This window comes from Oncorhynchus mykiss, chromosome 26 (genome assembly GCF_013265735.2).
Source record: "Oncorhynchus mykiss isolate Arlee chromosome 26, USDA_OmykA_1.1, whole genome shotgun sequence".
In the NCBI taxonomy this organism is placed as follows: Eukaryota; Metazoa; Chordata; class Actinopteri; order Salmoniformes; family Salmonidae; genus Oncorhynchus; species Oncorhynchus mykiss.
Window position 1 is genome coordinate 32,663,683 of NC_048590.1, and position 12,345 is coordinate 32,676,027.

Here is a 12,345-nt window from a genome sequence, read left to right on the forward strand (position 1 = left end):
CTGATTCTTAAAAGACTCTACATGGTCAATTCAATGTCTGCAGTGGCCGTACAGCATTTATACTTCTTGCCTTTGCTGAGCAGATTAGAGCTGTTGTTGATGGAAGTTGTTTACAGGACCTCCCGTCCTCACCTTCCGTCAACCAATGTCAATGCAGAGCTATACAGAGCCCTTCGCATTGTTATAACATTTGGAGAGACGCATGGCAATGCGCATTTTGGCCTCTGCATGCCTCCACAGGTCGCTGCAATTGCTTCACGCCATCCATTCCACATCTCCGACCACATTATTTGATCAAGCATAAATTGGCTTTGAGCCTACATTGTAGAGTAGCATGAGAGAGTGGTTAAATCACTGTAGCACATTCAGAGATCGATTTATAGCTATTCATCTAAAATAATTCATAGAGTTTAAACAAAAAACACTTGTTTGTCATAAATGGACAAGATTTAACGAGTTCAGGAAGCCAAGCTAGATGGGGCAGACATTTTGACCAAGAGAGACCTTTAGAAAATATGCACATTTTCTCTAACACTAAACATACAAATATGTATTTTACAGTTAATAGGAATGTGACATCTTATAGTTAGTCATTTTATTTGATTATGTAAAGCATATAAGTCAAGTCTTACTCTTACAGTTTTGTTGAATAGGAAATACATCATAGAATAGTTTATATTTTTATCATATTTGTACTATTTACTTGAGCTTGTGTCCTCACAAGTGACCACTGTAACGCTCAATGAGTGAATAGGTGTGGAGTCAGGCGCAGAGAGCAAAGGATGCGGGAAAAACACGTCCAAAAATAATCACAGGAACAAAAAGTACCCTATCGTGAAAATACAAGGACAGAGAGAAACCCAAATGAAAACACTAAAAACTCTACCACATACAGATGAACAAGCCCGCACAAACAGAAGCGGGCTGAACGAACTTAAATAACCCCACCCTAACAACCAAACAAGGAACAGGTGAAACCAATTAGACAAAACCAAACAAACACAGAACAAAGGATCGGTGGCAGCTAGTAGACCGGCGACGACGACCGCCGAGCGCCACCCGAACAAGAAGGGGAGTCACCTTCGGTAATATTCGTGACAACCACACCTCAGCAATTTATAATTATTTATTATTATTATTATTATTATTTAGAAAGTTGAGATTTGAACCTTTCTTGGGGTATGCAGCTTTACTAGTTATTGTTTATGACCCTCTCATGATAAACAATTACTTTTGGGGATTATGTAGATTACATTTTGTTACATTTAACTGGTTAAATCCGCTTCAATCAGTGTAGATGAAGGGAAGGAGACATATTAAAGGATTTTAAAGTCTTGAGACAATTGAGACATGGATTGTGTATGTATGCCATTCAGAGGGTGAACGGGCAAGACAAAAGTTTACTCACAGACATTATTTTAACGGTTTTCAAAACTTCAGAGTGTTTTCTATCCAATGCTACCAAATACAGTGGGGCAAAAAAGTATTTGGTCAGCCACCAATTGTGCAAGTTCTCCCACTTAAAAAGATGAGAGAGGCCTGTAATTTTCATCATAGGTACACTTCAACTATGACTATAACAGAGAAAAAAAATCCAGAAAATCACATTGTAGGATTTTTAATGAATTTATTTGCAAATTATGGTGGAAAATTTGCTGCAGGAGGGACTGGTGCATTTCACAAAATAGATGGCTTCATGAGGAGGAAAATTATGTGAATACATTGAAGCAACATCTCAAAACATCAGTCAGAAAGTTAAAGCTTGGTCGCAAATTAGTCTTCCAAATGGACAATGACCCCAAGCATCCTTCCAAAGTTGTGGCAAAATGGCTTAAGGACAACAAAGTCAAGGTATTGGAGTGGCCATCACAAAGCCCTGACTTCAATCCTATAGAAAATGTGTGGGCAGAACTGAAAAAGCATGTGCGAGCAAAGAGGCCTACAAACCTGACTCAGTTACACCAGCTCTGTCAGGAGGAATGAGGCCTACAAACCTGACTCAGTTACACCAGCTCTGTCAGGAGGAATGAGGCCTACAAACCTGACTCAGTTACACCAGCTCTGTCAGGAGGAATGGGACAAAATTCACCCAACTTATTGTGGGAAGCTTGTGGAAGGCTAACTGAAACGTTTGACCCAAGTTAAACAATTTAAAGGCAATGCTACCAAATACTAATTGAGTGTATGTAAACTTCTGACCCACTGGGAATGTAATGAAAGAAATAAAAGCTGAAATTAATCATTTTCTCTACTATTATTCTGACATTTCACATTCTTAAAATAAAGTGGTGATCCTAACTGACCTAAAACAGGAATTTTTTCCTGGATTAAACGCCAGGAATTGTGAAAAACTGAGTTTAAATGTATTTGGCTAAGGTGTATGTAAACTTTTGACTTCCACTGTATAGCACATTATATGCTATATCCTAGCATTGGGAGGAAGTGTATGATGAAGGACATTAATTGAAAAGTGCAAATGAGAGATCGTGAGACCTAGTGGCAAAGGAAACGAGACAGTCTTATTCATGGGTTGGATTTTCAACCAGTGTTTATGGCATTATGTTGCAGCATTTTCTGGTGTGATTATATGATACACTGTATGACAATGACCCAGCAGTCCTCTGCTCTGGATGGCTGACTGTCTGGTACACACAGTGGTTATTAACTGTGTGTAGCATACCAGACAGACAGAGAGAACTGTGGTGATGATAGTACTGTTTATCTGCTACAGCTGTTCAGTGTCATGTAGTGTCAGTATTTAGTCACATGGTGATGGTTCTTCCCATTATTTAAAATCAAATCTAGCCTGAAACTTGTAGCCACACAACTGTAATAGAATAATTTATCATGGTTTTGTATACTTATCTGAATTTTCCCTTTTTTTCCACCATGATAATGCCAATCAATTAAGTAGGACAACACCATAAATAAGTAATTTCACTGATGGTATCTCATTCATGTGGCCACAGTTAGACTCTCATAACCTATTTTAATGTGATTTTAATGTGTGGCATCCATTGTGTTTGGAATTCTGAGATATTTTGTGTCGATCAGACTATGACATGTTCTGCTGTTGTCACTTCTGGGAAATTCAAATACCCTCTTCAAAATACCCGTTACGTAATATCATGAATTGTCAGCATCTCTGCTAAGAAAATGTGGTCTACGTGACTGTTTAGTGTATTGTTTAGATCCTTATTTGAATTAATCCTGTTAATTGTGTAAGGCCAGCTGTTTTTAAAGTGTGACCTGACCTGGGAAAAACTCTGGGTCCATCCTTGGGAGCCTAAGCCTAGTATTTTGGGGGTTTTGTCTGGTGGTCTGGAAAAACTCTAGGCCAGGGATCATCAACTAGATTCAGCCGCGGCCCGATTTCTTCTTGAGTGGTGCTGGAACATAGACTGCTAATTGACTGCAAGAAGCCCAAGAAGATATAATATTTGGCTAAAACATAATTATTTCAAACCTTGCTTGCATATGATTTCTCTATTATGGTTGAAAATAAATTTGAGGTATTCAGCAGACAGTCTTACCAAGAGCAATTAGTCTTAAGTGCCTTCCTCAAGGGCAAACATATAATTTTCACCTAGTTGGCTCAGGGATTCGAACCAGCAATCTTTCAGTTACTGGCCAAGCGCTCTTAACCGCCAGGCTACCTGTCACCCAGATTGCTCAAATAAAAATCACTTGAAGCGGGCCGCCAGTTGGGGAACCCTGCTCTAAGCTCTACTCATGTGATACCATTTTCATCCGTTTGCTATGGCTCACCGAATAAGAAAGGATTTCAAACAAGTGCCTTGCTTTACCATATAGTTTACAAAAGTTTGACCGAATAGAGTAATATTTTATATGAAAAAATGATGTGCTTTGACTGTCCATTGCGCCAATCTCCTCCCCTTACTGCTTTTGACGACGTCATTCCCTATTTAACCACTGCGCAACGCTCACGATTATCAGTTTGCAGACGAGAGTAAAGGTTACCTGCTTCAACAGTGCTTGAACGGCAACCTTCTACTCTTTCGAAGCAATTCATTTTTTGATGAAATTCATCCCTTTTAAGAACCAAATTAGATCAAGCTATCCATAACATCGTTAATACGAACAATTCGAATCACTCACACCACCACTTCGGACCAGAAAACAAGGTAAGACAAATAACATATCTAGCTAAGAATAAACAAGTTACTAAACTAACGTTAGCATAATAGTTGGAAGGAACTTAACGTAGTTAGCTAGCCACTGCCGCCCAAGGCCGTACTAGTGAGGGTGGCTAGCTAACTACGTTAGGGTTCAAGCTACGCTACCTACTGTAGCCAGCTAGTTAACGTTAAACGTTAACAAGCTTGCGACGATGTGAAATACGTTGGAACGTTAACGTAATAACGCGGAGTAATCTTACAATGTTTAAATAGCTACTAGTAGTTAGCTAAGTTGTCTGTTATGGCGGTGTTTTTCGATATCACGGTGTTTTACTTAATGTCCTTGTTTTGCTAAATTCTGGCGTCCAGTATTGGGAACTATTTTTCAGTGGTCGTCTCCTTGATTTGCCGTTGCGTCGTCACAGCACCAATTTAACTCGCTGCTATCCCAGACGTAGCGTTTTCGACATCTTCTACGCACACCGCGCCCTTTGTTATTCTCTGCCTGTTTCAATGAGCTCCTCGTTTGCGGTAGAATTAAGTGGGGAAAGTCGCCAAATGCTATCAACTAAACATTGTCTGTCTGAACTCGCTAAATATTAATTGGCAACATTGATGGCCTTGGTCGGTCAAGTGCGTCAATCTATAATATTGGCAAGATGGTTGATTTAACAATGGAAATGCATGCCTTCAGAGGCGAGATGCATCTAGCCAATCAACAAATATAAACCTAAACATTTTATATTCGCTCAAATAAACTTCGTTTATCAAAATAGTAAAAAAAAAAAAAAACAGATTCTATTTAATTGGGTTAGTCAGTTAAGGCCAAACCTGAGGCACTGAGATGCAATGCCTTTGACCGCTGTGTGACATCAATATCCCATGTGACATCAATATAATGCCGAACATTTATTTTACTGTCAAAATTGACTACAGTGTAAATGGGATAATTTGCCAGTCGAGTCAAACTGAGTTTTGTGAAACGTGTGGTTGTGACTGCATCCCAACATAATTTAAGTTTCGTTTTGTATCAATCCTGGCCACACCTGGCATGCATGTAATCATCAATTCGGAATGCAGTTGCATGCAACCTTTCTAAATGTTGGTTTACTTCGGATATCCTTACAGGGCTAGGTTGGGGACCTTCGGTAAGTTGGTGTACTATATATGGGACTGTTTCTACATTTCAATGGCTTAACCTCAAACTAACTGAAACGTATACACATATTGAAAGCATTTCATGAGGACTAAAAGGTGTGCACATTGAAAATGTTTTCCCCATTTACACTGTCATTTATAATGTTCCGAAGTAGCCCCAGAGGTTTATCGAAAGACTAACCCAAATCATAATTAGGACTCTTCCCACCTATCAAACCACAACCAATTCGTTTGTGTTCAGTCATAGCCGGTAGCATTTCTTAATGAACCAAATCAAAAACCAGGCTATATCAGGAAGTGCAGTCGCCCTTAAAGCAGACAATCTGTGTATGTATTTTGGTCGGCGTCGACCCTCTTACTTCCTCTCTGGGGAAGTATCTAGCTAAATAGAGGAACATATTTGTTTCACTATTTAGTGGCAGCTGGATTTACAATGACAACGACCTGCCAATGTTGAAATGCATTAGTTGTTTTGATAGTTGCACACGGACACTTCGTGTGTGGAGAGGTGCACACTTCATAGAGTCCAAATACTTGCGAGACTCACGCTCTTAGCCAACTAAAGGGCTACAGTGACACCTCTCATAACCAAACAAACCATTTATCTATTGCATGGACTATAACCTGATGGCACCAACGTTCTGTAAAGTTAGACTGTGACTCTTCAATAATTCAATCTTCACTTTGGCATCAGTGCCCTCCATGCTGTTTTAAGTGCCGGAATTCATTGAACCAAAGTGTCCGAAACATGCCTGCCTTTCCTCTTGACAGTTAATGTATTTCAATTTCAGAAACATGCCTCCTGTGAGACAGAACTTCCATCAGGACTGTGAGGCTGCCATCAACCGGCAAATCAACCTGGAGCTGTACGCTTCCTATGTCTACCTGTCCATGGTAAGAGCAAGAGACTGGAATGGAGATGTAGTAGGGAAGAAGGGTTTGGCAAGCGTGGTCAAGGACACTAGTATGACAAATTGAATGACTGATGAATAGATTACAGGTCCACGGAGTCATGCGGTGTAAAAAGTTTACACCCCATGATGGTGCAGATGGGTGCGTTCAACACCCTGGCCTCTGGCACTCATTTTAATACTAAGGCTGGGCGGCATGGCCTAAATCATCTGTTTTCGACCTTGTGAGTGATTATTTTATTTAGTTATATCACACGCTCTGAATAAGCTTTGTTGTAAAATTCACTGTTTCAGAAGTCAGCAGTAATCAAGAATTCAGGCTTGTGAATTTATATCTAGGCTAAATATAAGCCTTCCACAACCGTAAGGCTCACTAATATTTTAATCAAAGTATTTTAAAGTGCTTTCGTACAGTAATCACTGATAACGGGAGGCTAGCATGTTTATGCCCTTAACCTTCTCACTTATTATTCATGATTCATTCAGCACTATCTGTAATCATGGTGATGTGTTTAACATTCTCTTTAGTGACCCATAAATTATGCTTTATTTACCCTTCATTTCTATTGGATGCAAAATAATCTGAAACAAACAGCAAATGCATCCAACCAATTTGTGTAGACAAGCTTGACGTCGTCATTGTGCGCTAGGAATATGGGACCAAATACGTACATTTTAATACACTTGTTAATTTGTCTCAGTCCAACTATTTTTAGGGGACCAAAAGTATTGTTTAAAAAGTGCTGTACTTTCTAAATGGTTTACCTGATGGGTGAAAATACCCTTAAGTTAAAGCGGACAGTCTGCACTTGGACCCCAGTCATTGTATCATTTCAAGTGCTGGAGTACAGATCCAGAACAATGTCACTGTACCAATACTTGTGGAGCTCACTTTATCTGCTTACTGATGGCACAGTGATCACTAAACACACGTTGATTCCACTGATAGCCAGCCAATAATGTCGAGATGAATATTTTGATAATGGTCTTTTGATTCGACAAAGTTAAGGTCTTGATCAGCTTTTCATGATAACTGGAACCAGCCAGGTAGCTTTGAACTAAAGGTCTTTACTTTTCTCTCCGTCTCAGGCGTATTACTTTGATCGTGATGACCAGGCCCTACACAACTTTGCCAAGTTTTTCAAGAACCAGTCCCACGAAGAGCGTGAGCATGCTGAGAAGCTGATGAAAGTTCAGAACCAGAGGGGAGGGAGAATTTTCCTGCAGGATGTCAAGGTGATTGTGTGCGCAAGTGCTTGTGTGTACGTCCATGTTTTGCCTGTTAGGAAATGCGTGCTTTCAACAGGAGTTTAGTGTGGGGATATGGTAGTGCCCATCTACGGAGGGCCAACAGACATTTAAACTGCTGCCAGTGATCAAAACTGTCAGGGGGAAAATGTGTGGTTGCAATGAGAACATTAAACAGCAGCCATATTGGATCATAGAGAAAGACAGACTTTGCTTACAGAGTAATGCAATGAAGGGTTAAGAAAACAGACATTTTAAACTTGACTGATTGGCTGCTTAATAATGTGTACTCCAGTTTGTTTGACATAAGCTGGTCGGGGATGGTGTGGAAGCACTACTGCTGCTCTAACAGCATATGTATGGCTTGTTCCAGAAACCAGAGAAGGATGAGTGGGGTAGCGGTGTTGAGGCCCTTGAGAGTGCCCTGCAGCTGGAGAAGAGTGTAAACCAGTCCCTGCTGGACCTGCACAAGGTCTGCTCTGAACACAACGACCCACACGTGAGTATTTGGAGACGAGAACTATACAAGGCAAAATACCATGTTATTTTAACTGCAAGATGTTAAATGTTTAAATCTGAATCTAATCCACCCACATTTCACATAATTCAGGATATCATAAACAGTGCCCAAATATGAAAATCCTGACCTACTTCAGGTGTTTTCTGTGTACACTTTCATCAGTTCCAAGTCCAGTGGGGCACATTAAGGTTTTACTACTCTGGGTTGTAAAAAAAAAAATTCCTCTAGGGTCTAGAAGAACACTAGATTATTCATCCCTGTTCTGTTTGAGGCAACACTCCACTAAGTTTTGCTTAACTGTTTTTCCTTGTGCTCTCGTTGTCCTTTTCTTTTTCTCAGATGTGTGACTTCATTGAGACACACTACCTGGACGAGCAGGTGAAGTCTATAAAGGAGTTGGGTGACTGGGTGACCAACCTCCGCCGCATGGGTGCCCCGCAGAACGGCATGGCCGAGTACCTGTTTGATAAACACACTTTGGGGAAGGAGCGCGAATAGATAGACCCTCCATTTTCTTGCTGTAGTTCTGTCTTGCTTGATAGATCTGACTAGTCTATTTTTCTGTCAGGGACTGGCATCAATAAAGTATATCCTTGAATCCTTAGTTTGCACTAAGCTTCAACCTCCAGTTCCTATAAGCCAGTAGCTCTTTGCCTCTCCAAATTGACTGTATTGCCTGCTTTTGTTTTGATGGCAGTTGTCGTGAAATAAAAAACCTCTGGATTCTGATATCTGTGTCTAAAGATTAGTCTAAATGGTCAGCATTCAGACAGTTAAACAAACACTGATCAAAACTGCTCTGACACAAAATGGCTGGATTAAGGCCCATTCAAGAAGTTAAGTGCTAGTGGAAGCTTGAATTGAGTGACTATATTGATTAGAATGCCACTGATATTTATAAGAAAATATTTAAGCAAATTCAGCTGATCCCATTGCAATAATATTGTGTCCTGGTCCCCAGTGAGTCAATGCTCTAAAACCTCAACACCCGGGTGGCTCTGAAAGGATTGGATATACTGTCAGTACACAACATTCGGAACGCCTTCCATTGTGTTACTGTATCTTCCAATGTATTGAGTTTCATTCAAGTGCTTATGGATACCTTTGAGTAAGAATTTACTGTCCTCAGGTTTCCATCCAACCTTATGTACATGTCAGAATTAAGATTTTTTTTTTTTTTTTTTGCTGTGGCCCCCACAATTTAAGTTGCTCATCCCTGTTGTAGGTTATACCTGCACTGTATCTACGAGCTGTTGGCTTGAGTGCATGTGTCAATACCAGAGTGGGCACCTTCGCTATATTAACTCAAATTTGATGTAAAAGAAAGTTTAAAATGTGATGGAAACCAATTTAAGTCTGACTTGTGGTCAGACTCGCTCGTGCGGAACCACCTATGCTTGTGCCTTTTTTCAATGCTAAATTGAATGTCATTGAACACGTGTCCATTTCTTTTCTCAAATCCTTTCTGAATTTAAAAGTAACCTTCAAAGTAATCTAGTTTCTCAAAAGTATCTGATTACAATACTTTTGCTAACGAAATGGGTTAGTTTTTTGTAATCCTTTACATGTAACGGATTAGATGTAATCTGTTACGCCCCAACCCCGCCCTTTGTGTACAGGGGGGGTCTATGACATCATCCTATCTAGGGTTCTATATCTATGATCACGTGTCATTAGTACTGTTCTTAAATATGTAGCCATATGGATATGTCACATTTGACTATGAAACATTGCAGTGGTACTGTTTTCTCTGAGTGAGGTGGATTTATGGCATTTTGCAACAGAATATGATTGTCTCTTTGAAATGAAGCCATCTAATGATAGATTTCAAACAAATACACGTCTGTCATTTAATAACCATGCCCCGATAGGGAAAAACACATTGTCTTTATTTCATGTCAACTGTCTATTTGGGGCTACGGTTTGTTTTGGACAGGACAATAATAACAGTCAAAAACAGGATGTGATGCTGAGGAAATTCCGAAGTTTCATTTCCAGTCAGAACTGTTAGTCAGGAAAGGAGAACTGGCATCTCAGCTGGCTTTCACTGCCAACAAAACATTACTGTGCTGCAAGTTTATAATGTTCAACTGAAACTGAAACATATTAATCATGAAAAAAATGAATACTCATACACATGACATGCACATTTATACTGACTACACACACTCATGAAACACTGCTGCTACTCTATTCATCATATATACTGATGCCTAGTCACCTTACCCTTATACATATCTACCTCAATCGATCCAGTATCCCTGCACATTGTAAATATGGTACTGGAACTGACCCTGTACATAGCATGCTTAATTTATCATATTTTTATTACCATATCTTGTGGGTTTTTGTTCTCCCTTGATTAAAGCATTGTTAGGGTTAGTGCTCAAATTCTTATTTACAATTCTTATTTACCCCAGCCAAACCCAGATAACGCTGGGCCTATGGTGCACCGCCCTATTGGACTCCCAAACACAGCCGGATGTGATGTAGCCTGGATTCAAACCAGGGACTGCAGTGTTGCCTCAAGCACTGAGATGCAGTGCCCAAACTGTACTTATCCATGTGACATTAAAACTTGAAATAAAGTAATTAACAGACCTTTTTGAAAAACTAAAAGTATACTGAAATGTGTAATGACTCCAATGTAAAATTGGAGTCATGAGAAGGGCTAACCTATGACCTGACCCATCACCTTATTACTGCCCCCCAGTTATGACATCCCAAAAAACACACAAAAACCCTACAACCCATATTTCTTCTAGCCTCCCACAAATGCTTAATGCTCTTAACACTAAAACTGAAACAAAATAATATAAAAATTAAATATAAATATTTTTTTATACAACTTAAACTAAATAAAGTTATGTAAAAACTAACAGAAATAAAAACAAATATAAAAACACAACCTTGCTGTGCTGTCTCCACACTGACATGTCATTATGCTACCAACATGACTTCATCATGGCCATAAAAGTTTAAAACTAGTTTACATTTCTTTGTTACCTTTCAAAATTGTAATATTTGGTAACACTTTACATTAAGGTACTATTTTAAGTGTGTTTTAAGTACATGTAACTGCCAAAATAAAGGAAACACTTGAATAAATGATGGATACAAAGTATATTGAAAGCAGGTTCTTCCACACGGGTGTGGTTCCTGAGTTAATTAAGCAATTAATGTCCCATCATGCTTAGGGTCATGTATAAAAATGCTGGGGAGGCCATTATTTTTGCTATCATGGCTATGCCCCGTAGGATGACACTGCCCCCATCCACAGTGGTCACTGATCTGGTTGGCTGGAGCCATATACCATGGCTGTTTAAGTGACCAGATCTCAACCCAATTGAACACTTATGGGAGATTCTGGAGCAGCGCCTGAGACAGTGTTTTCCACCAAAAAACAATGATTTCCAATTGAGGACTAAAACTAAATAGGACAGTACAGTAAAGCATTAAAATCTGTATATTTTTTTCTGATGTGTTGTTGCTGACTAGAAGAGGCATTGTTAGTTAGCCATTCTCAAGAGGCCAGACAGGGGTAATATCCAGAAACTGGTAGGCCTCACTAGATGCTAAGAGGGCTATGTACTTTAAACTATCCATATACATTGTGTTGTTTCTTGCAGTATGCCCCATAAAAGCTCCCTGGTCTTTGTTATTGAATCTGTGTTTGAAATTCACTGCTTGACTAAGAGACCTTACAGATAATTGTATGTTTATGGTACAGAGATTAAGTAGTCATTCAAAAATCATGTTAAACACTACTGTTGCACACAGAATAAGTCGATGGAACTTATTATGTGACTTGTTAAGCACATTTTTACTCCTGAACACATTTAGGCTTGCCATAACAAAGGGATTGAATACTTAGTGACTCAAGACAATTCAGATTTTCATTTTGAATTAATTTGTAGAAGTTTCTAAAAACCCAAATTCCATGTTGACATTATGGGGTATTGTGTGTAGGCCAGTGACATAACATCTTAATTGAAACATTTTACATTCAGGCACAATGTAACACAAAAAAATGTGGGAAAAGTAAATGGATGTGAATACTTTCTGAAGGTACTGCACATGTCGACAGCAGAGGGAGCACGCCCCTTCCACATCGACGGGGCCGCAGTGGAGAAGGTGAAAAGCTTCAAGTTCCCCTGCTCAACAGCACTTCTTCAATTTTAGGAGGCTAAAGAAATCCAGCTAGGCCCCTAAGATCCTCACAAACTTTTACAGATGCACCATTGAGAGCATCCTGTCGGGCTGTATCACTGCCTGGTTCGGCATCTGCACCACCCGCAACTGCAGGGCTCTCCAGAGGGTGGTGCGGTCTGTCCAACGCATCACCGGGGGCACAAGGCCTGCCCTCCAG

The 12,345-nt window shown here is 39.7% G+C and overlaps 1 protein-coding gene across 1 annotated transcript; it reads left to right on the forward strand.

Moving 5' to 3' along the window:
• The first annotated feature begins 3,867 nt into the window (after nt 1–3,867).
• LOC110506658 (ferritin, heavy subunit) lies at nt 3,868–8,705 on the forward strand. The gene is made up of 5 exons (XM_021586447.2): nt 3,868–4,145; nt 6,089–6,191; nt 7,298–7,444; nt 7,830–7,955; nt 8,316–8,705. Exons 2-5 carry the CDS (start codon nt 6,093–6,095, stop codon nt 8,472–8,474), a joined length of 531 nt encoding a protein of 176 aa, XP_021442122.1. The 5' UTR covers nt 3,868–4,145; nt 6,089–6,092; the 3' UTR covers nt 8,475–8,705.
• Nucleotides 8,706–12,345: the final 3,640 nt, after the last annotated feature.